This window comes from Daphnia carinata, chromosome 7 (genome assembly GCF_022539665.2).
Source record: "Daphnia carinata strain CSIRO-1 chromosome 7, CSIRO_AGI_Dcar_HiC_V3, whole genome shotgun sequence".
Classification (NCBI taxonomy): domain Eukaryota; kingdom Metazoa; phylum Arthropoda; class Branchiopoda; order Diplostraca; family Daphniidae; genus Daphnia; species Daphnia carinata.
Window position 1 is genome coordinate 9,891,077 of NC_081337.1, and position 20,381 is coordinate 9,911,457.

The 20,381-nt window shown below is 42.8% G+C and overlaps 1 protein-coding gene across 1 annotated transcript in view; it reads right to left on the reverse strand.

The window, feature by feature from the left end:
- Nucleotides 1-20,377, reverse strand: part of LOC130698587 (E3 ubiquitin-protein ligase MIB1-like) — a 34,729-nt gene extending 14,352 nt beyond the window's left edge. The window contains exons 1-14 of the mRNA XM_057521298.2: nucleotides 20,160-20,377; nucleotides 19,959-20,035; nucleotides 19,659-19,895; nucleotides 19,496-19,588; nucleotides 19,268-19,409; nucleotides 19,084-19,203; nucleotides 18,861-19,015; nucleotides 18,707-18,740; nucleotides 18,498-18,643; nucleotides 18,168-18,310; nucleotides 17,913-18,072; nucleotides 17,702-17,783; nucleotides 15,713-15,910; nucleotides 8,850-9,001 (exon numbers count right to left, since the gene is read on the reverse strand). Of these exons, the coding sequence (XP_057377281.1) occupies nucleotides 8,850-9,001; nucleotides 15,713-15,910; nucleotides 17,702-17,783; nucleotides 17,913-18,072; nucleotides 18,168-18,310; nucleotides 18,498-18,643; nucleotides 18,707-18,740; nucleotides 18,861-19,015; nucleotides 19,084-19,203; nucleotides 19,268-19,409; nucleotides 19,496-19,588; nucleotides 19,659-19,895; nucleotides 19,959-20,035; nucleotides 20,160-20,261 (1,841 nt within the window). The 5' untranslated portion in view covers nucleotides 20,262-20,377. The remainder of the gene's footprint in view (nucleotides 1-8,849; nucleotides 9,002-15,712; nucleotides 15,911-17,701; nucleotides 17,784-17,912; nucleotides 18,073-18,167; nucleotides 18,311-18,497; nucleotides 18,644-18,706; nucleotides 18,741-18,860; nucleotides 19,016-19,083; nucleotides 19,204-19,267; nucleotides 19,410-19,495; nucleotides 19,589-19,658; nucleotides 19,896-19,958; nucleotides 20,036-20,159) is intronic.
- Between the last annotated feature and the right edge of the window lie 4 nt (nucleotides 20,378-20,381).

A 20,381-nucleotide genomic window follows, 5' to 3' on the forward strand; every position in this document is an offset into this window, starting at 1 on the left:
AACGGTGGGGGTGGGGGGAGGGCAGAGTATGGAAGGGAGTGAAGAAGAAGAAAAAAATAAAGAAGGGCGAACGATAACTCGATATCAGATGGAATCGAAGCCAACACGCCAAGGGCCGGAATCTCTTTAGAGAAGGGAAGTGAAGAGAGTGTGTTACGCAGAAGCGATAGGGTACTGATCAGTGTTGAGTAGAGGAAAAAAAAACAAACAAAAAAAAACAAAAAAAAAAAAAAACGCTAGGCTCCCGAAATCATCGACTCACGACCGGAATGAGCATGTAAGCTCTTGGTACGGTGCTGCAACACACGCAAGCCAAAGAGAGAGAGAAAAAAAAACTTTACGGAGAACGGAAGCAATGAGAAAAAACAAAATAAAGAAATAAACAACGTTAAAAAATCGGATAGTTCTAATATCCTAACATGGAATTTTGTTTAACAAAAGAGAGAGAGAGAGAGAGAGAGTCGACGATACTATGCGTTGAATCCTCCAAATCAAAGGCAGGGCGGCCCCCAAGTCCGTTGCAACTTTTCGAAATACCCTCTAGTGATCAATATCGACGCAAAAGAATTCCCTGAATGAATCCAAACCAATTCAATTCCAGGCACAATCAAACTGAATACAATTCAAAAATTCAGTCGATTGAGACGTCAGCGACGGTCTTAAAAAGTACAATCAAAGTTGTGAGGAATTGGGAACGGTAGACATGTAGCAAATAACGTTGCGTCCATCGACCAAACCCCGGGAATCTAATGACTTGACGAGCCCACGGCTTTTCAGTACGTCATGAACTTCTGTTCCCTTTGGCTTTCTTTTTAAAATTCCCCTTTTTCGATCAAATCTTTTATGTTGCGTTCGTCACTTGTTTAAAACCGCTTCGTTTTCTCAAGGGTTATTTCCAGTTAGATATACTACTCTATTGGCCTAAAAATGTGTCGAAGTGCGTTTCCCACTTCCACCACGCAATGAAACACCACCACCAAACGATCTTTGCAATTCTCTGCGTCCATAAGCACCTGACGTTGTTCCAGCTTGAAACGGGAAACGGAGCTAGTTCCGGAAGAAGCCCTTCCCGCAATAGTTGTATAGTATAGTATAATACAACTGGGCAACTTGCCTGTTTCCAGCAGCAATCTTAATATACTGCCAACCCGATTTCTTGTGTGCGTCCGGGGCAGTCAGAGCTCATCACACGGACCGGTCCAATGCAAACAAATACGTCACTTGCCACATATCCCAACCTGATCGAATTACCAAAACGTTGCCTAGACATACAAACGGGCAAAACATCTAGAGGGAAACTCGCAAACCATTGCGATACAATAGGGCGCAGATTCAACGACACTACGAAAATAAATCAATAAAAAGCCGGGCAGAAAAAAAGGCCATAAGCAAAGTCTTCGGTCTAGCGGCGCGGACCTGTTTTTTTTTTTTTTTTTTTTTTTTTGGAAAATGGATCACTTTCCTTGCTTGTCCTACTCCAATCACATTCCGTTTCATACTCTCATTCTCTCTAGAGGAAATATGTCATCGCGTTAGATTCCCTTGTCCAGTCCAGCGTCAGATTCCCATTCTGCGGTTGGTTTCTTACATGTCAGCAACGGAGCGAGTGACAATACATACACATTACTCCCAAAAAATATGCCAACTCGACCCCGACGGTTATTACCCTCTCCAGTCAGGAAAGAAATCAAAATATGGCAAAAATTAAGATGAAAATAAATCAACGCTTATAATAAATAACGGTACATGGATGGATCGCTCCCACCCTCTATCTCTATTTTTTTTTTTTCTTCTTCTTCTTCTTCTTTTTTCATCGTGATTTTGGGCGTAAACTAAAATTAGTCTCCTAAGCTGTGCAGCTGCCAAGCTTCTGCAAAAGCATCACGTCCTTCTTGACGCCCTTGGAGTTGCTGCTGTTGCCGTGTACTTCATCTAAATCTAGCCCGGCAGCGGGCAGGGCCGATCTATTCTTTCCGTTTGCGACTATCTAAGCATCGTGAATTTTTGACATTGCGCTTTTGGATATGTTATTCAGCCCATATTGACATCACTCGACTTGGATAACCGGTTGTTTTTAGAAGTACACAGGAAAGGCAGACTAGCAAGTTAATTCGGCGATCTGAACAAAACTACGGTACCCGAAGACGTAAAGCGCATGTTTGCATGACTGGACATATTTTGGATGGGGCAACGGCATTTCTTCAGGGCTAATTACGTTAATGCGATCGTGCGTAAGAGCACAAGCCGGCAAACTTGGATCAATCGAGGAAACACGCGTTACTATGCCAACTCGCCTGGACACGGTCGCCCACGCGACGGAATGCGGTCCTTAACGAGAATGTGTACAACGCTACTTTCGATATCGCATACACATTATTTCTATGCACGACCCAGACACGTACGTTGCTATCGGTCCAGTCAAAAGATTACGCAAAGCCCACGGATCCTTCTTCAAAACTAATAGGGGAATAGGGTTACCATAGACGCTACTTTCTTGAACCTACGAATTTCCCTTCTACGGAAATATCTACGAACTCCACGGTAGACTTTACATATAAAGTGATACGAAATAGCAAAATGCTTGGAGGAACGTGGTAAAAAAAAAAAAAAAAAAAAAAAAAAATGTGGACGACCTAAGTTTCCTGTGAACCTTTTGGACGGCGGGCAGCAAAATAACAACATCGCCATATGGTTTCGAAAGTTCTGCTTCTACTGGGAAAAAGTGCTACGCTAGCAGGCAAGCAGGCTACATGGAACATCTAAACAGCATTCTCCCCCCCCCCCTTTTTTTTTTTTTCCCTGTCAGCTCGGACAGGCGGCAAGCCCCTTATTATAAACCGTACAGTGTGACGGCGTGCTGAACCATTGGTCTCCTCGTTTTTCCTTTTTTTGTGTGTGTGCCTCATTTTTGACGCAGACCTACCAACGCTATTTCGACTTTGTGATGGATCACGTACAGTTGCTTTAGTGCCTACATTGCTTCCACCTCTTTTTGCCGAAGCATTCGTAAGTCCCCGTCGATCAATAAAAACCGAATTCATTACATTTAACAATTGAGGGAAACGCCTAACTTTTTAATCTAACTGCTCAAATACCAAAAATTCATCTCATTACTGGAACCTAAAGCCAAGTCCTAGTGGGTCGACGTCACGAAGGAAAATACGACTGACCACCTACTACTTCTTCATCAACATTGCAAAGGTTGCGATATTGGTTATACTGGGCCCGCTGCCAAGTACTGAAAGAGATTGTGGGCAATGCAAGTAGCCCTACCAAGAATGACCGAACTCCGTGAACCCTGAAAAAATCAATAGTAAAGCCACATCATACATTAAGAGTTTTGGGGTCGGATATCCTTGATTGGCCATTAGCGCTGTCTATTCGATCCGGTCTACTAGTCCTACTTCTGCTGCATTCATCACAAGTTCCCGAAGCAGGATCGATTTCCTGCACGAAGAGATGTCGCCGAAGAGAAGGCGCTGTACTAGTGTGACACGAACATTTTTCTTTCATTATCACCTAGCACGAGATGTCTCTTCTTCTCTTTCACTCATCAATTCCGCGATGCAACATATTTGAATCGCAAAGATTACGCATCGTAGACAAGATGTGAAACAAAACATGTGCTGGAGGAATGCAGCGACGGAGTAAACGCAGGGCAAATACTACTATTCAAGGCGGACCACGGTCTGAGTAATAGATGGCGCAGAAACGCGCGGACACCGCTACCAATGAGACCTAACGACCGCTAGTGCGGCGAAGTCGACGTTCTCCTTGTGACTCTCCTTCTCTCACCGTATGCCTCCACTGCATTCCCCGTGCGCGGGCGCAACGTACGACACACGCCCTTCTTTTACGGGGTAGCAGAGGACGATTGTATCTAAAAAGACGCTCGACTCGATTGTCACTTGTAATTCGTCCAGCGTTGGTGGTGGCTATCGAGTTCATCTCTTTTCACCTCCGCAATTTCATCCGTCATTCTTCCCCCTCTCTCAATTTTGTTTGACTTTTCCTCCTACGAATAACACCAGAGATCAATCCATTAGCATTGCCGCCCCCCCTCCAAGCGCACCGCATGTTTGAAAACACGAGGCTTGTTCTAAATATGGCGAGTATCAAGATACCACAGTTGCTAGCTCCTGGGCGTGACTTTAGAACCTTCGCCGTCAGTGTGATCGTTTTGTCGGTGTCTGCGACAATGCCGAAACGTCGGTGGCAAATCTTATAACGATGAAGAATAGAGTGACGAATATGGAGGTATTGTACAGTACGTAGACGTCTATCATGTCGTTAGGGAGCGCTTCGCAATGAAAACAGGGTGAAGCATCGTAGGCAACTTTTTGATGACGTATGACTGATTGCGCCCGTCACTAAACTACTGAACATGAACGGCAGGATCATAAGACAAAACTTTGGATCCAAAAGTTGACCATAACTCTCCCTCTGTCCTCTGTCCTAAGCTTAATTATCTAGCCTGCCTTTTCTTTTTTTCTTTTTTTTTTTCCTGTTCGTGATTAAGCGGTTTATGATTCTGCGGCATGCCGAACGATAAAAGAAGGAAAACAGGAAAGGTCCAGTGGTGCACAATTGGGCTTGCCTCTCGTAACTGGCGTGTTCCATCACTTTATTTTAACGTATGCGTGTGTTTGTGTATTGTGAGGGTGTGTCTATGTATGCGAGTGAAGTAGAAAGGGAGGAGGGAACGTGGGTGTGTGATGGGGAGGGTGGGAGATGCTCATATAGATCGACCGTCTTAGTTGTGTGCGCGGCCCAACACGAGGATCGTGCGCCGTCCGAGACTGCGGAAGCCGAAGAACCGTTCTGCCAACAGACAGTACAGTCGTAGAACTGGCCTAAGCGACGATAGTTCCAGCAGAGGAGCTATCAAGGGGGGGAGGGGGTTTAGCCGGGACGGGACCCTACCCCTACTCAAGAGACTTACGAATACGAAAATCAATACCACACAACAGCAGCTGAAAACTTCTGGCTTTGGGTGTTAATATTCGTAGTTAGTAAGCAACCTGGAAAAAAAAATTGACGATCTCTTTCTTCTAGATCGAATGGTTGAGTATCTATCTATTTGTTGTAAAAATCTGTGTATCACTTTAAAAATGTAGTCATTCTGCGGCATTCGCTGTTTACTTTCTTATTTTCTCACAGTACTCGAAGCTTTTCACAAACAATCGAAAGACAGGTTGTTATTGTAACCGTTTTAACTGCATTTCAGGATTAATATTGCGAACCCATATCAGTTCTTTTGTCGTTCTTGGCATCCCTATTGGATCCTACCATGCAATGCAAATCCTTCTTCGATTGTTGTTACTTTGGCACTACTCTAATGTGACGTTTTCCATGACAAAGACTAACGATGAACCCGATCCTTTTAACTTTGAAAACTCCTGAAATCTCCTTTTTTTTTGTTTTCTTTTTCTTTTGCCTTCGGTTTTCATATTCTTCGTCGCGTTTCCAGGGTGAAGGAAGTGGAGCGGCCTCAAGTGAGGAAAGGCCCAATGAGCTACAATCCTGGGGATTTCGGAGGCCAGTTGGCCGTCGACCGTCCAACCAAGTGGAACTATGGAACTTTTTTCTCAAAAGATGGACCTTTTTTTTTTGTCAGTGAGTGAGTGAAAAAGAGAGCGCGTGAGTGAGCGTGTTGGCCGCTTCCAGGTGGTGCGCAAACCGCAGCCAGAATCTGAAAATAGTTCCCACCCAACTAGGAACTGGCATTCAAGGAGCATACACATCACAAACTTGGGTAAGGGCGATTTCGATTTGTACAATATATCTGGCAAAGATATTTGCCCAGTGTTTCAACAATTTTCGAATCCGATTCGAAGTAAAAAGTCAGCCAAAAAGAAAACAAAAAGATAAAAATGACAGAGCCCTGCTTTAGCTGGCTGAATCCGGGCCAAATTGTTATTCATAGAGCAGCATTTGGTCCCCTTCAACCAGCTGTAGTTGGTATTCTGAGCAACGATGGTGTGCATATATTGGCATATTATGGTTTATGTGGTGGCACTAGTCTTCATGTCCGAACTGTTTGATGTTTCGTCTGTACAGTCTGCTGCCCCCCACCCCCTTGTCCAACCTTCCCCAAAATATGTGCTTCAATCTCAATCTTTGAGCTGCGAACTGGAGGGCCTAGCCTACTGGCCACCCTGGGGAAATTCGCTACGTCCCAACTTCATATTTTTTTTTTTTCCTTTTCCGTAAAACATTTTATTTTAGCTTCTTCAACCATCACGCCCGCCAACGACTCTTTAGGAATATTTTGAACGCGTACAACCGGCAAATCCCCGATAATACCCGGTGCATATGATAAACGTATCGGCTGCAACCGGCTCGCAAACTCGCCAGATGAGCCAACAAAAAAAAAAATTCAAGAAATCGATTTCTAGCCAGAAATGGATGAAAGATGGTGTTCGTCGCCGTTACGTACTGCATGGCAGCCAACGGGGTAGGAGAGAGCCTGATCAACTACTTTGGGCTGACTATATTGTATATATTTACTTCATCTATCCCTTTTTTTTCCCCTCTCTCTTTCGTTTTTCGTCTTGCTCGTCTGTGTGTACATTGCTCGCTTTGGCTTGTGCTTGCGTGTGAGTGTGTGTACGTGTGTGTGAGCGCTGACTTCTATTTCCATCCGGCAGATTCCACCTCGGCCAGCCAAAAAAACCCCTGGGTCAGCCCGACATTCCTAACCAATGTCAGCTAACCACCGAAAAAGGGAGCGCGCAAGAAAAAGAAACAGAAGGAGGGAAAGATCGAATAATACGAACAATCGAAACAAGCGGCAATAAAGAAAACAATTTATACAAGGCAAAAAAAAAAAGCGGGCGAAAAAGACCGACGGAGACGGAGAAAAAGAATGGAGATATACAGAACACTTTCCGAATAATCCCCTCCTCTTCCTTTCAGGGTGATGGATGGATACGAAGCACGACGGGTTGGCTCTCAATATCGACTCAACGAGCTGCTCCCGGATACCGAGACAGACACGGAAATATTCCCTTTCAATTCTTATGCTTGTCAAACCCAAACGACCTTATCTTGACGTTTTTTGTATCGATGCGTACGACACGCTTAGACGATGCAAACCAAAATTGTAAAATGGGGATATATGAAAATAAAGATCTCCAAAATTCATGACGGGAAAAAAAAAACCCATCCAGTTTTTGTAGCGTCTTATGTTGGAAAGAGTCCCTGCGCTTGACATAACAGTCTATAGATTGACGTCGCACTCAGCGCAAAATACAATAACCAGTCGACACCATCCAGGTTCCATCCAGGTTCCCCTTTACAGTTACAATCTCCTGCCTGAGCGTCTCGCAATGCTCTTAATGCTTAGCTTGTCGTTACCGGCTGGTCCATCACAACGATATTCGTTTTTCCTAAAACTCACATTCCCCTATCGAGGAAGAAAAGTGTATCGCCTTAACGTCGCATAACCTTTCTGGGGGTATTCGTGTAAGGAAAAAATGTTGCTCAAAAGTTTACCTTTATTTTATTACACAAAAACGAAAGAAAAAGATGAATTAGAAATGTTCATCCCTCTCTCCCCCCCCCCCCTCTCTACTATTCCTTGAGAAGCTCTAACCCAATAAATAGGGAAGAAAACATAGCACTAACATTCTGGGGCTTCCCTTTCCTTTCGCATCTCGAGATCGCTATTGATCGGGCGACGCGCACGCCCATGGCGGGAGTCCCGCGGCCGCCACCACTTTCCACTGTTCCCGGTATTGCGTGAGACGTTACAAAAAAAAAGAGGGGGTCGCCTCCAGCTGGTGGGGTGGGAGGGTGGTGACGGTATAGTGGTCACGACGAATAGGACAATCCAAGCGTAAGCTTTACGACTAACGGACATCAAGGCTGAACTAGCTACGATGTCATGCGGAATCCAACTAAAAATCACCTCCATCGATGCCCTTTGCAATGGAACACGAACCCTTGTCTTTAAAGGAATCGACCAACGTAGCATGCGGTTATGCTGTTCAGGTTACTCTGCTTGCAATCGTGAAACGCGAAACGGCAAAAGGTTAAAATGGCACATACAAGGAAATGTGGGTGGCAACCGAAAAATCGTAAAGAACGATCGAAAACATGACGAAAATTAACGGGCATCGGTTGCAGCTCGCGAGCGCAATCGCCGTTTATAAAGTTAGGGCAACCCGCACAGCACGGTGTTGTTACTTCATTCTGTTATTTGGTTGCAAAAACAGGGTTGGCAACAACAATGAAATTGACCAATCGGTCACGCAGTTCGTGTGTAAGTGAGGCGGGGGATGTGCAATGCGGACGGACGCCAAAACCAGCAATGACGTCAACAAACGCGATTTCCTCCGTTTAAAAAGGAGGAAAAAAAAGAGCGGGCCAACTAGGCGAATCGTCAGCGATATTCTATATGCCTCACAAGGCATATCCAATCCTTTCGTGTCTGTCTGCGCGTATTAACAACCCGAATTAATGAACAAAAAAAAAAAAAAAAAAGAAGAGGGATGAAGTAGTACCGGGGAACCGATCGTTAGTGAGAAGCTTTATGGGAGTGGTGGATACCGGATAGCAACGAAAAGAATTTTGTTTTGCTCCCACATTGATTCAATTGTCTCAAAAGTGGAGACGTCAGGAACCATAACAGGAAACATCATGGAGACGCAATTCAATGGCGGATGGATTTTAACCCCTCACACAATGATGGACACTTTATCGTTGACAAGGGCCTGGCTGTTTTATCGATTCATGAATCCGTCGCGGGAAATGAGCGCATAAAAAAGCCGATGAATCGACGGGTCTAATCGCCATCGGGGACCGATAAATCTAAGATTTATATTTTTCAGTAAAGGTGACGGTACCTGGGATTGCCTCGTAGAGCGGCGTGGTGCAGAGCATTGAATCCGTTGTTGTTGGTGAGCGTGATGTCGGCATTGTGGTCGATGAGAAGCGTCAGCATGTCGTCTCTCTTCTTGGAAATGGCGTCGTGCAGCGGCGTATCTCCTTCAGAGTCCTGTCATAGAAAATCACAATAATATGAAAAGAGTCATCATCCAAACGACGCAAATCAGTCTTCTATTCATTGTCGTCATCTTTCACTTCGTGATTGATCGAGAAAATGACCTCATCAACGACCTGATTCAATCCCCGACCAATTACGACAACTCGGCCGGGTTATACACATAGATATACACCCATACTGTCCCTCCTTGCATTCGTACATCGCGACATGGAACTGCTAAAAAAATGTAACGAAGCTTGTCCGCTTTCGCGTACCCGTGACTGATTGGCACAGCCATTTTGGGGCGAAACAGGCCCTTGACGACAAGATCAAAACGCCAGATATGGAATCCGTTCAGGAAGCCAATAGCTGCCAAACACGACGACGAGTCAATAGGCTCATCTCTCCCTTCCCCAGATTTTTATTTTTGCAATAAAATACAAGCGCGTTCTTCGTTAAGGCTGTTTACTATTCTAGCATATTTTCCATTTCGCTTCCAAAAGCTTTTTTTTTTTTTTTTTGGTTGGGTCAGGAAAAAAAAAAAAAAAAAAAAGGAAAACTCGACTTTTGGTTATTACTTGGTTTGATTTGTTGCGTTTGTTATCGATAATAAACGTTTGTTTATAGAACCAAAGAGTCTCTCCGTTCTTTAAGGTTCTCTGTTTTCATGGAAGCAACCAATAACGCTTGCGTAAATCTCAATCTCATTTCCCACCTTCTCTCTTGTTTGCTTCGCAATACAATCTATCTCGCTTCAAAGGAGAACGTAACCTCGGAGAAAACTTTTTGTTATATCGCTACATTATTGGCGGCCGTTGTGCGTGTTAAAAGCTGCGCTCATCATCTCTGATGGATGAAAATGGTCGCCCACGCACACTAGCAACAACTAACGAAGACGATTCGCTAGAAATACTTTCTCTTTAAAATCTAAGAAATTAGGTGAATTTTAAACGAATAAAAAAAAACAATAATCGATTTAACGAGGAAAACACGCACGAAAAATACTCCGGGGAAATAATTTATTCAAATCGAGATCGAAATGAATAAGAGACTAAATGCCACCAACGTTGCGGACGATGGTGATTCACACTTTGTCAGTAGCAAATAAAAACGGACCGACGTTACTCTCGATATACCACACAATCGTGGAATAAAAACGAAGAAGGAAGAAAAGACAAAGGACCAACAACGCCAATCAATTAGTCACGCTTTTCCTGTTTGGTGAAATCCTTTAGACGCCAATAATGAGGGTAGAATAGTAAAAGCAGCGACAAGATTGCGAGGAAAAAAAAAACGGCGATGTTAAAGAGAGAAAAAAAAAGAGATGGAGACGGAAAGGAGAGAAATCGGTAGCGGAATAAGACGGAGATACAATTTCTGCAGAGGACGAGATGATATGTCAAGCCGAATCAGCGCAAAGGCTGGCTAACGACTCACAAACATCACACCTTGGCCGGAAAGCGCAAAGAAAGAAAAAAAACCTTGTTACACTGCGAGAACGGTGCGGGACAAATCGTAATCCATTAATGCGTTGTCGGAGGCCCAGACCAAGTAAAAAGGGTTAAGGAAAAACAAGGACGTTATCAAGGCAGTCGAGTAAAAGAAGAATTTGGAAGAAAGGGGGGGAAAAAAATCTACGGAATCACAAAATCTAGTCATACACGAATGCATTAGGAGAACCAGCCAAGTCCAATTTCCTGTACACCCTTGAATATAACGAAGAGGGATTACGTTAGTAGTATGCAGCTTGCAATATCTACGCTGCTACTACTGCCGTATAGCACAAAAAAATCGACTAATGAATAAATCCCTGAAATCGTATCCAATGCTTCGAGTTTTCATTTCCCATTTTTTTTTTTTTACTGGAGGATCCCTCTAAAAGGAATGTCGAAATGCTGGGGTAAGCCGTTTCCGTAATAGTGTTTGTTATTTCAACATGTTCCCAATAGGGAATTTTTCATGAAAACTATAAGGGGACTTTCAAAGAGGAAAAAAAAAAAAAAAAATTCAAAAGAAAGAAAAAGGCAAGAAACATCACTCGCTTTCCCATTCTACCCAATATCCGTAAATGAAATACCGAATAAAAAAAGACTTGCAAAAAACTTTCGATCCAAACGATGGACAACGTCAGCTGCTTCACTTCTGTATTATTATTATTTTTTCTTCGTCTTCCGCATTGCTATAGATGGTTCTAAAAATCAAAAGGGATAGCCTGTATCCCATCATCAGCATCCGTCGTAGCCCGCGAGTATGCAGTGCAACAATTCACATCAGAAGTGACACGTAACACTGGGTCTCATCCCTAACTCACCCAAAACCCGTGGCTTCAATCCCCAATCGGGAGTTCAGTAGACTCGTTTCGCACTTTATTTCCTTGCTGCAGATAGGCAGAGGAGACAATGAACGGGAGCAGAGGGAAACGACAATTTACGACCTCTACTTCAAACCAGATTAGCTAATCGTTGATTTAAGGGTGTCGACAGCACCGTAGGACGACAACGGTGCAAAGCGAAATCAATACAGGCTAGAAAGATTCCACGGACGTAATAAGTCACGAAGAAAGGCGAAAAGAAAAATGACACTACGCGTTCTATTGGCGTACGAATAGGTCTGCACGCTAGCTGTCGTAAACCCGAGCCATTATCGATTGGCAGTAATGATATCCTGTTGTCGCCCTCTGAGCCTTCATCACCGAACTTCTCCTGCTGCTCCCCACCTCTACGTCTCCTATTCACCGTAGCGTGTACCATCCAATAGATTTCTTGATTCCGTTCCCGTCCGTCCGATGGATCACCGCGGCCGGGCACGTGAATTTCTCATCTCTCTTGGCGTATTTAATCTATTTATTTAAATGGAGGTGGGTTCGTGTCCGGTCTACCATCTATTTCTACCCTTTTTCTACGAAAATCCTCAATCTTATTATTATTATTTTTTTTTTTTCCTTTCCACCTTTCCTCCTTTTGATAGCGTTGTTGTTTTTCGTAGCGTAACAGCATTGACGTACAAATAAGACAGCGGTAACGGCTTCTAGTTCTTTGTTATTCTTCTGGGTCACACTTACGTTGTCATTAGCCATGTCGTTGCTGCTTAGCTGAATGTGATCTTCCATCAAAGTCTCACCGCTCGGAGCGTGTGTACGCACGTAATAGAATTCGAGGGAGCCGTAGAAGCAAACGGGGAAAAAGAAAAGGAGAAACGGAGGGAAGAGAAAGGGAAAAAAAAATCCATAGAGCTAGCCGGCTGACAGCGCCTCTTCACGGGACAGTAGGAAAGAAAAAAAAATAGCGGGATTTTAGCCATCTTGACTTTGATGCGTTTCCGTCAGCCTCTCGATCGTTCAATCTCTTTTTGCTATGGCGTCTCGTCTTTTTCGATCGCTTCTCGACTGTCCTTTTCCTTCCGCTTTTCTTCGGTTCCGCGGCAACCAATAAAAAGAAGTGGAATAAAAAAAAAATCTAGCGAATAAATCACAAAGCCTGCACACGACACGCTACAGACAAAACTCTTATTACCGCATTGCGGATATCTGCGCTCCTCTAGTACGCTGCCCAGCAGAACAGCTACCACATCTAGGTTACTACTCCTATTCAATCGCATCTAGCACGGTCCGTGTGCGGGTATTCAAGTTGGGATATGTTTCGAGCTGTCTTTTACTTTGGCGAACGTGAACGAAGACGGTGGTAATCTCGCTTAAGACAGCCAAAAGAACGGGAAAAGTAAAATCGAACACGCGTTCGTCCAAGGCTATGGGCCACGTGACGGAGAACAATGGAGTTCGAGAACAGACGGACGGTGCTGTCAGAACTCGAGCTACGGCAAAACAGAAAATGAAAGAAACGTAAGAAATGTCAAGAAGTTTTGTCTCTTTCTTTCATTTTTTAAATTTTTTTGTTTAGTTTAACGATTAGAGATGCAAAGTGCGAACGAATGGACGACTAAGCAGAAAAATGTGTTTGTCTCTTATCTTTTGATCCGATTGTCTTCATTTTCAAATTTTTCTTGCTTTTACAGCTGACTGATAATTCAACGCCTTAATAATGAGTCGGTCGGACCCGATGCACGCGCAATCGATCGACGCTGTTTCCTGATGATCGCTTCCACTCGCTTTCACCGGCGAGAGAGACGGACAGCTAAAAGCAGTATATGCCTTGCATTTGTGCAAAAGAATAAGATGGAGAGAACAAGAAAAAAAAAAATGAAACAACATAAAGAGGCCCAAGCGGAAGCCCAAAGGGATTCTCTAACAAAGCTGCTGGTCGAATAAAAGAAGAAGAAGAATAGGCTAGCTTATTCCGTGATGGACCAGGCATCCATCTTCGTCTATCTACTCGGCTCTAGGAAGAGAAGGACCGTAATAAAAGGAGGATCTAGCGAATGTGCTACTGTCAGAAGTTACTGTTACTCACATCAAATTTGAACGACAAGAAGATTTTCAGGCTTTCTCTCTCATTGTGGTTGGTCTGGTGGAAATGGCGGCGATTTGTTAACTGGGCAAAGTTCAGATGACCCTTTGATAATACGTCATTTTGAATGCTGGGATAGACAACTGCTCAACGACTTGTTTAGTTATTGGCCAAAGCGCTTTTACAAACTGGATTTACCCTCCCTGAAGAAACTGAAGTGAAAAAGATCGATAAGGGCTCACTACACAGTTTTCTGCTTCGTGCACGTCCAGTGCTTTAAAAAAAAAGAGGGAAAAGAAAAGAAAAAAAGTGAATGCTCAGCAATTTCATTCTATAGGCTTTTCATATTCTTTTCTGTTTTTGCCAGGGCTCTAATCATTGCACGTAGAAATCAACCGCATTATCGAAACGTGCAGGGAGGCAACGGCGTAATATTATACTTGGCAAAAAGAAAATAATCAGCTGTCAAAAATCTATCGGAAAAAAGTGATCCGGTATCCCACATTCGACGTTCCTATGTGGACGAACCAAGCAAAAGAGGCAAAAAAAAAAAAAAAAAAAGAAAGGGAAACGTCACGACTAAATTCGTTGCCATTGAAAGATGATAAATGACGGAAAAAGCGCAAGGGATCAAATGTCGGCTAAGCGAAAGGAAAGACCCTCAGCCACAACGTCTTGGGTGAAGAAAACGGTCGGGAAGACACATCAGTAGTAGGAGAGCATCCAATCAGCCGCTTGTGTCAGCCTTTTCTGCTTTTCAATAACGAGCAAAAAAAAAAAATAAAATAAAAAAAAAAAAAAAGGGAAAACGAAAACCAACCGAAGGTGGACTTAAGTTTTCCCTTTTCGTCGATTTTCCGTCCCTATCTAGCAGAAAACCTACTAAATCGGCTTAGACCGAGTTACTTCTCTTCCTTCTTGGAATTGAACAGTCTACTCGGTCAGCCAAAAACAATACAAAAAAATAAAATAAAATAAAAAAAAGGGAGGAAGGAAATTCAGCTTGCAATCAAATGCAGTGAGGCAAATGTCGGAATCGCATCACCTGGGAACCGGAGTAGGACAGAATGGTATTGCGTCTTTGTACCGGCAAAAATGACAAAAGAAATCGTTCCGGTCGGACGGTACGAGGAATGGCATCTATCGATCTACTTACGACGAAGCGGAATAGCTTCTCGAAACTTTGAACGGCGTGAAATGAACAGCCGCATCGCTCACCAAAGGGCGACGGCAACGGATATGAAATCGCAGACAACGAGGGGACGAACGAATCGGACAGTAGCTTAAAGCAGCAATTCTATTGGCCAACCTTGTATTTTAAAAAATAAATACAAGAATCCTCTATTCTATGGAACAAGTGCGAAAGAGTGCAGCCGAGTTGTCACGGCGGAGGAAAAAAAACGGCCTGACGATACACTGCGAGAAACACAGCGCGCGCATTTGCCCTGTCATACAGGCATCGATTTGCCTCTAGCAATGAAAAGTGTTACGGAAAAAGAAAGGTTATTAAAAAGATTTCAGTTTTCGTGCGTGTGTGTCTATGCGCTCGACGAAGGTTATCACAAAAAAAAGAAGTACAAACGCAGGATACGTGCAGTTGAAACGCGATTTCGTGCGCCCCTGAGCTTCTTCCCCAGCTTAGCATAAACCAATTCGTCGCCGGTTCTCGCTCAAACTCGCTCGCTTTCATTGCACAGGGCTTTAGCGAGTCAGCAAATGGGGAAGAAAATTGGATAGCAATGGTAGGAGACAAGAAATGTCTAATAAGACAAGTGAATAAGAAATAAAGATGACTGATCTCGACGGCAGTTGGGACTTGGGAACATTGTCTCTTATTCTGTTTACACGGTAACACCGTCGAGTCGCAAAGGATCGCTGCAGGGGACGGAAAAGAATCCTCACCAACATCGAAAGCGAGGGAGTGAACCAAAAAAAAAAAAAAAATGAATAAACAATCTTCCTTTCTTTGTCCGTTTTTTTAGTGGAAGTAATGGATTACACTATAGCAGCTTGAGTACTTAGGTCCCTAGGAAACGAACAAGCCGTTGCTTTTGTTTTCCCCCCACTAAGTTGCCTGCTGTGTCGAAAGCTCTAGTTGTTATAAATCATTTAACTCATAAACCTTAACCATTGCCACTTAAATATCTATGCGCTTTTCCCGTTTAAATAATGCACACAAAAAGGCTCCCTTTCCAAGAGCTTATCTGTCACTCGTTACGTGGCAACGAGACAAAATGGCAACGATCAAATTCATTGGGTAACGCCTCAATTGTTAACTAATAAATTAATGGCCTTCTAGAATGAATTTTAAAAATCTCACCTGCAGACTCGGATGGCAACCGAGCTCGAGGAGCGTTTTGACGACGCCGACATGGCCTTTATTGACGGCGATGTGCAATGCCGTCTGGCGGCGTTTGTTGCGAGCATTGAGATCAGCTCCGCTTTGCGCCAGCACTTCCATTACGGACGGCTCATCGCCGAAAGCCGCATGATGAACTGCTCGGTCTCCGTCTTTATCCTACATAATGAGAAAATATTAGATTTATACATGGCACCTCAGCAAGTCGCTTTAAATTAATTACACTTTTCATCATTTCTAGTGTTCCTAAAAGACAACTTTTTTTATCAAGTATGCGACATTTGACTTTTTGCACCACCAGAAAAAAAAAACGAAAGAAAAAGTAGCTAACACAAAACAAAAAAAAACGAAAGGGCCGCATCAAAAGTGTTCCCCCTCCAAAGAGGTAAGAAAAGCATGTCGCAGTAAATGAACAACTTGGTGCAACTGACGGTATTCAGCAAACCTATACAAACCAACTAGGTTAAGCCGAAATGAACATCTCAACGATATCCTTCCATGGCAAATCTTTCTGCATCACTTTTCATTGTAGAACCAAAGAGCTGTAGCATCTACGATGGCGACTGCTTTGGCATTTGTTGACATATTGTACGGTTCCGGAAAGGATATAAGCATTTATCGATTCACGCTACCAGCCGACCGAGCAAGCTGGGGATTCATCTACAACGACCTCGACTGTTCAAATACGGTTTTTCGCAAGCAATAGCCGACATATTTCTGGTTGAAAATCGTATACAGGCAAACGATCTCTTCACTCTGTGAAGCATCCCAACAAATCTCTTGGCACCGATTGCAAAAGTTAAACCGCGTGCCACCGTCTACTGCAACGTTGATGACACAAAAACTATTGATCCCAACCCAGTGGCATAAAAACAGGGCAAGTGGGTACTAAATTTAAAGTAATAGCAAATAAAAGCCGCATAAACGGTTGGAATACGATTACAGGCCCCGGACTGAATACTATCCTATATGATAATGTTTGGAATGCAATTTAAACGATTACAGACTCCAAAAGTAAGTAATCAGCAGTGATTGATTCACTAGATGGTAAAAATGGAGGCAAACCAGCCGTTTGATATTTCAGTTAATTCAGTTGGTGCCGAACGAAGTTACCTGGCATATGATACTCTACTGACGGTGAATGAATCAGACAAAACGAACTCGGACAGCATTAATCAACCGACATGACAGAGTTCACACGGATGCTCGATCAATACGCCACAATTAAAACCTTCCCCATTGACTTTCATGGCAACTATAGTAGAGGCGGAATTCTTTACTAAAAATTTATCCATAATTCTAAAAGAAGAACGAGAAAGAAAAAGTGGGACGAGCTGCGGAAACAGCTACCAACGACGGGCACAATCCATAAATCAATACCGACGCGTCAGCAGCAACGATTGTCTTCAGACAATTGGACATCACAGCAAAAGAAATGGACCTTGGACAGGCCGGATGACGACAAAAGCAAAGTAATACCCATTCACCTCAAAGAAAACATCCTTTAACAGTATCGGGAAGCCTCTGGTCATAAAAACATGTCTTGCTTCGAAAAAAAAAAAAAAAAAAAAAAAATCCATATCCAATTTTTTTGTCTTAGAACAACGAGCAAAGGGAGGTGTCTTCCAATAAAACACAAGAAGTGATAAACATAACGTTATGATTGGAAAACCTATATAGCGACCAATCCCAACCCACATTGCCTATTACATATTCCACGGCGTTCCTGTTATAACGTTTTCTAGATCGGAGTACTAGATTAAAATTAAAAACTAAAACCCCAATAAGAAAAAAGATAATTATAAATGGGAAAATATGTTTGGGGAACTTTAAATAGGTGAATTTGCATTCCTGGCCCAACGTTATGGCTTTTTCGAATGTTACAGCCAACCGTACAACAAGAATTGAAAAGCGCATTTAGCCATAGAAAGGAGGTGAACGGGCACTAACCTCAATTTCGACGTCGGCTTTGTATCGCAGAAGCACTTTGATTACTTCAAGATGACCATTCTGGCTGGCTGCTTGAAGAGCTCTGCAAAAGAACACAGATTCCCTTTAACTAAATTCTTTCTGGTTTTTTATTAAAACTTTTTCAATTATTTCAAGCTGAATAGATTTTAAATACAACTAATACAATATAAAATAAATTAAATATACATACGTGTGACCAGCAAAGACTCCATTGACATCGGCGTCCACTCGTTTCAGAATCTCTTCAACCTTTTGGGTGTCTCCATTGGCAGCAGCTTTAACCAATTCCTCGTGGACATCTCCAGTGACATGAGTTTCGAACAACTTCTTTAATAAAGCGCTCAAATTTTCTGCGAATTAAAACGATAGCCGAACACTTATTAAGCCTGACAATTCCTTCGTTGAATCGGAAATCGAAAATGTGTTTGAAAATGCTCTAATTTACCTCCGTTACTCGCTCCTGGCAACGAACCATCGGACGCAATTTTGGTCACAGCCGCGGGGTTGTAGGTCCACGACGTGCCACAGACCTCCACTTTAAGATCGTTGTCGTGATAAATTTGCTGAACGCGGCCAACCTTTCCCCAACGTCTATAGATAAAAAATAGAGAACTGTTAGAAATAGTCCCGACATGTCCATAAAAAAATATAACGAATGACAAATATTTGAAATCATTTAGAAAATACTGTTATAGGGCTTTTAAAAAACTAAAGGACAACCCCTAAATGGATTATAAATCTCTTTTCTGTACCGTCAAGAACAAAGCTTTATCATACCGGTGCCATGGCTTCTGCCCATTCTCCGTGTCCTCGCTGCAAGATCTTTATGCGCTCCAGGTCGCTGCAAATCTGCACGAGATCCCCAACAGCGAATTGCAGCTGAACGTCTACGTTGGTGCTGCCCGGTGGAGGACTTGTCACCTAAAGTATAACTCTGAGAATCAGAATTTCAGGAAAGGAAGTTTCAACTAAGCTTTCACTTACGACGACTCTAAGGATTGTTGGATTAAACGTCCACCTTAGCAATGAAAACGAAAAAGGAATAAGTGCAAAAATTCATAAAATGAACGTTGAAGTCATCAAAACATAACTAAAATTTTTAGATAAATAAACGTAACAAGAAACAGAAAGTAAATACCTATTGCCACTTGGATAAGAGACTACAATATCGTGATCTTCATCTATTCCCACGACAGTGCCAGTCGTTCCCAGACATTCAAACATTCCATCAGTCCAGCCACCGTGACCATGTTGTAAGGTCTGCACTAATTCCAGATCTAGGTCGACATTGACCTGCACGATACAGGGAATCTCTTCAGTACAATAGAGAGTTAATCTTTTGTTTTTATTTTTTGTTTTACCTGGTCACCGATAGCAAATCCATGGAGACCGGAACGACCTGGACCTTGTTCTCCTAAAAGTGGTAAATGATCTCTGTAGAATGTTCCTCCTTTGGCATCGTTGACAACTTTTAGATCCGCCTGAGGGCGAAAGATGGAAAACGTTGAACTTCAGATCAGCAAATGATAACAAAGTTTCTTTTACCATTCCTTCAAAACCAACGCGGTAAAGATTCTTTGCACTATTATCCCAAATCACGTAGGCGGCAGATCGAGGACTTGCAGCTGACCAATCCTGAATTTCTGTCACCTTTCCACGTCTGCCATTCCCACCGTCTTGGTCTTCCCTACCATCATAAATTGAAATTTTATTTGTTGATTTTCTACAAACGACGAATCCTATAAATAAAACTTGTAACGAAATTGGTAATACCATTGCCAATCTACTCCCCGGACAACCCGTGCACCAGCAAAAATACCACGTATTCCTATTTTCTTGCTTTTTCGCCTGGGTTCAAGCAATACCCTAATCCAAAAACAACTTTAATGGCAAAGTACAATGAGTGAACTGGGGTAAGTGAAAAACAATTGTTTACCTTTCTGTGCCAGGAGTGGTAATTCTGTAAAATCTATGTCTGAGGTGATGCTTATCGCTATGATAGCATATTGAGCACAGATCATAGTTGGTGCACTCTGCACACTTCCATCTAATTCCATATATTGGTTGCTGATGGCATGTATCACACATTGTTCCTTCATGTTTAATTCCAGTAGGTGCACTGTCAAGGTTACGAAGATCGTAAGCTCCACAACAACGATAGTTAGCGGCAGTTCTGTGCATAAACAAACCAATAAGTCAAAGTAAATAACAATATTAAGTTCTAGGCTTGTCATACCCATTATCCCAGACAACAACCACTTCTTCGGGAGATTCAAAATTCCTCACAGTTCCAACATGGCCTTCTCCTCCATCCTGAAATAGGAAATTACAAATTCATTTGTATGCATTGTTGAGGCTATTAGTTTTTCAGATGTAAACAAGAAAGTAGCCTTTCTTTGATAAATCCCACATATGCAAATTTCAAGAGGATACTCACTTGTTTTCCCCATTTCCAGTCTGGGCCACGTATAACGCGAGTTCCCACGCCTTCCAACATAAAACGATTTGCTCTATTGGATGGGGCGGGAGTGATATCCATTCCGTTTAACGTCAAAGTTGTTTATGACGAATTCTGATCAGTTGAAAACAAGAAAATTTCGAACGACTATTGCCTCGAATTCGGCTATGTAAGGAATACCAATAGCAGACGACGTTTCGG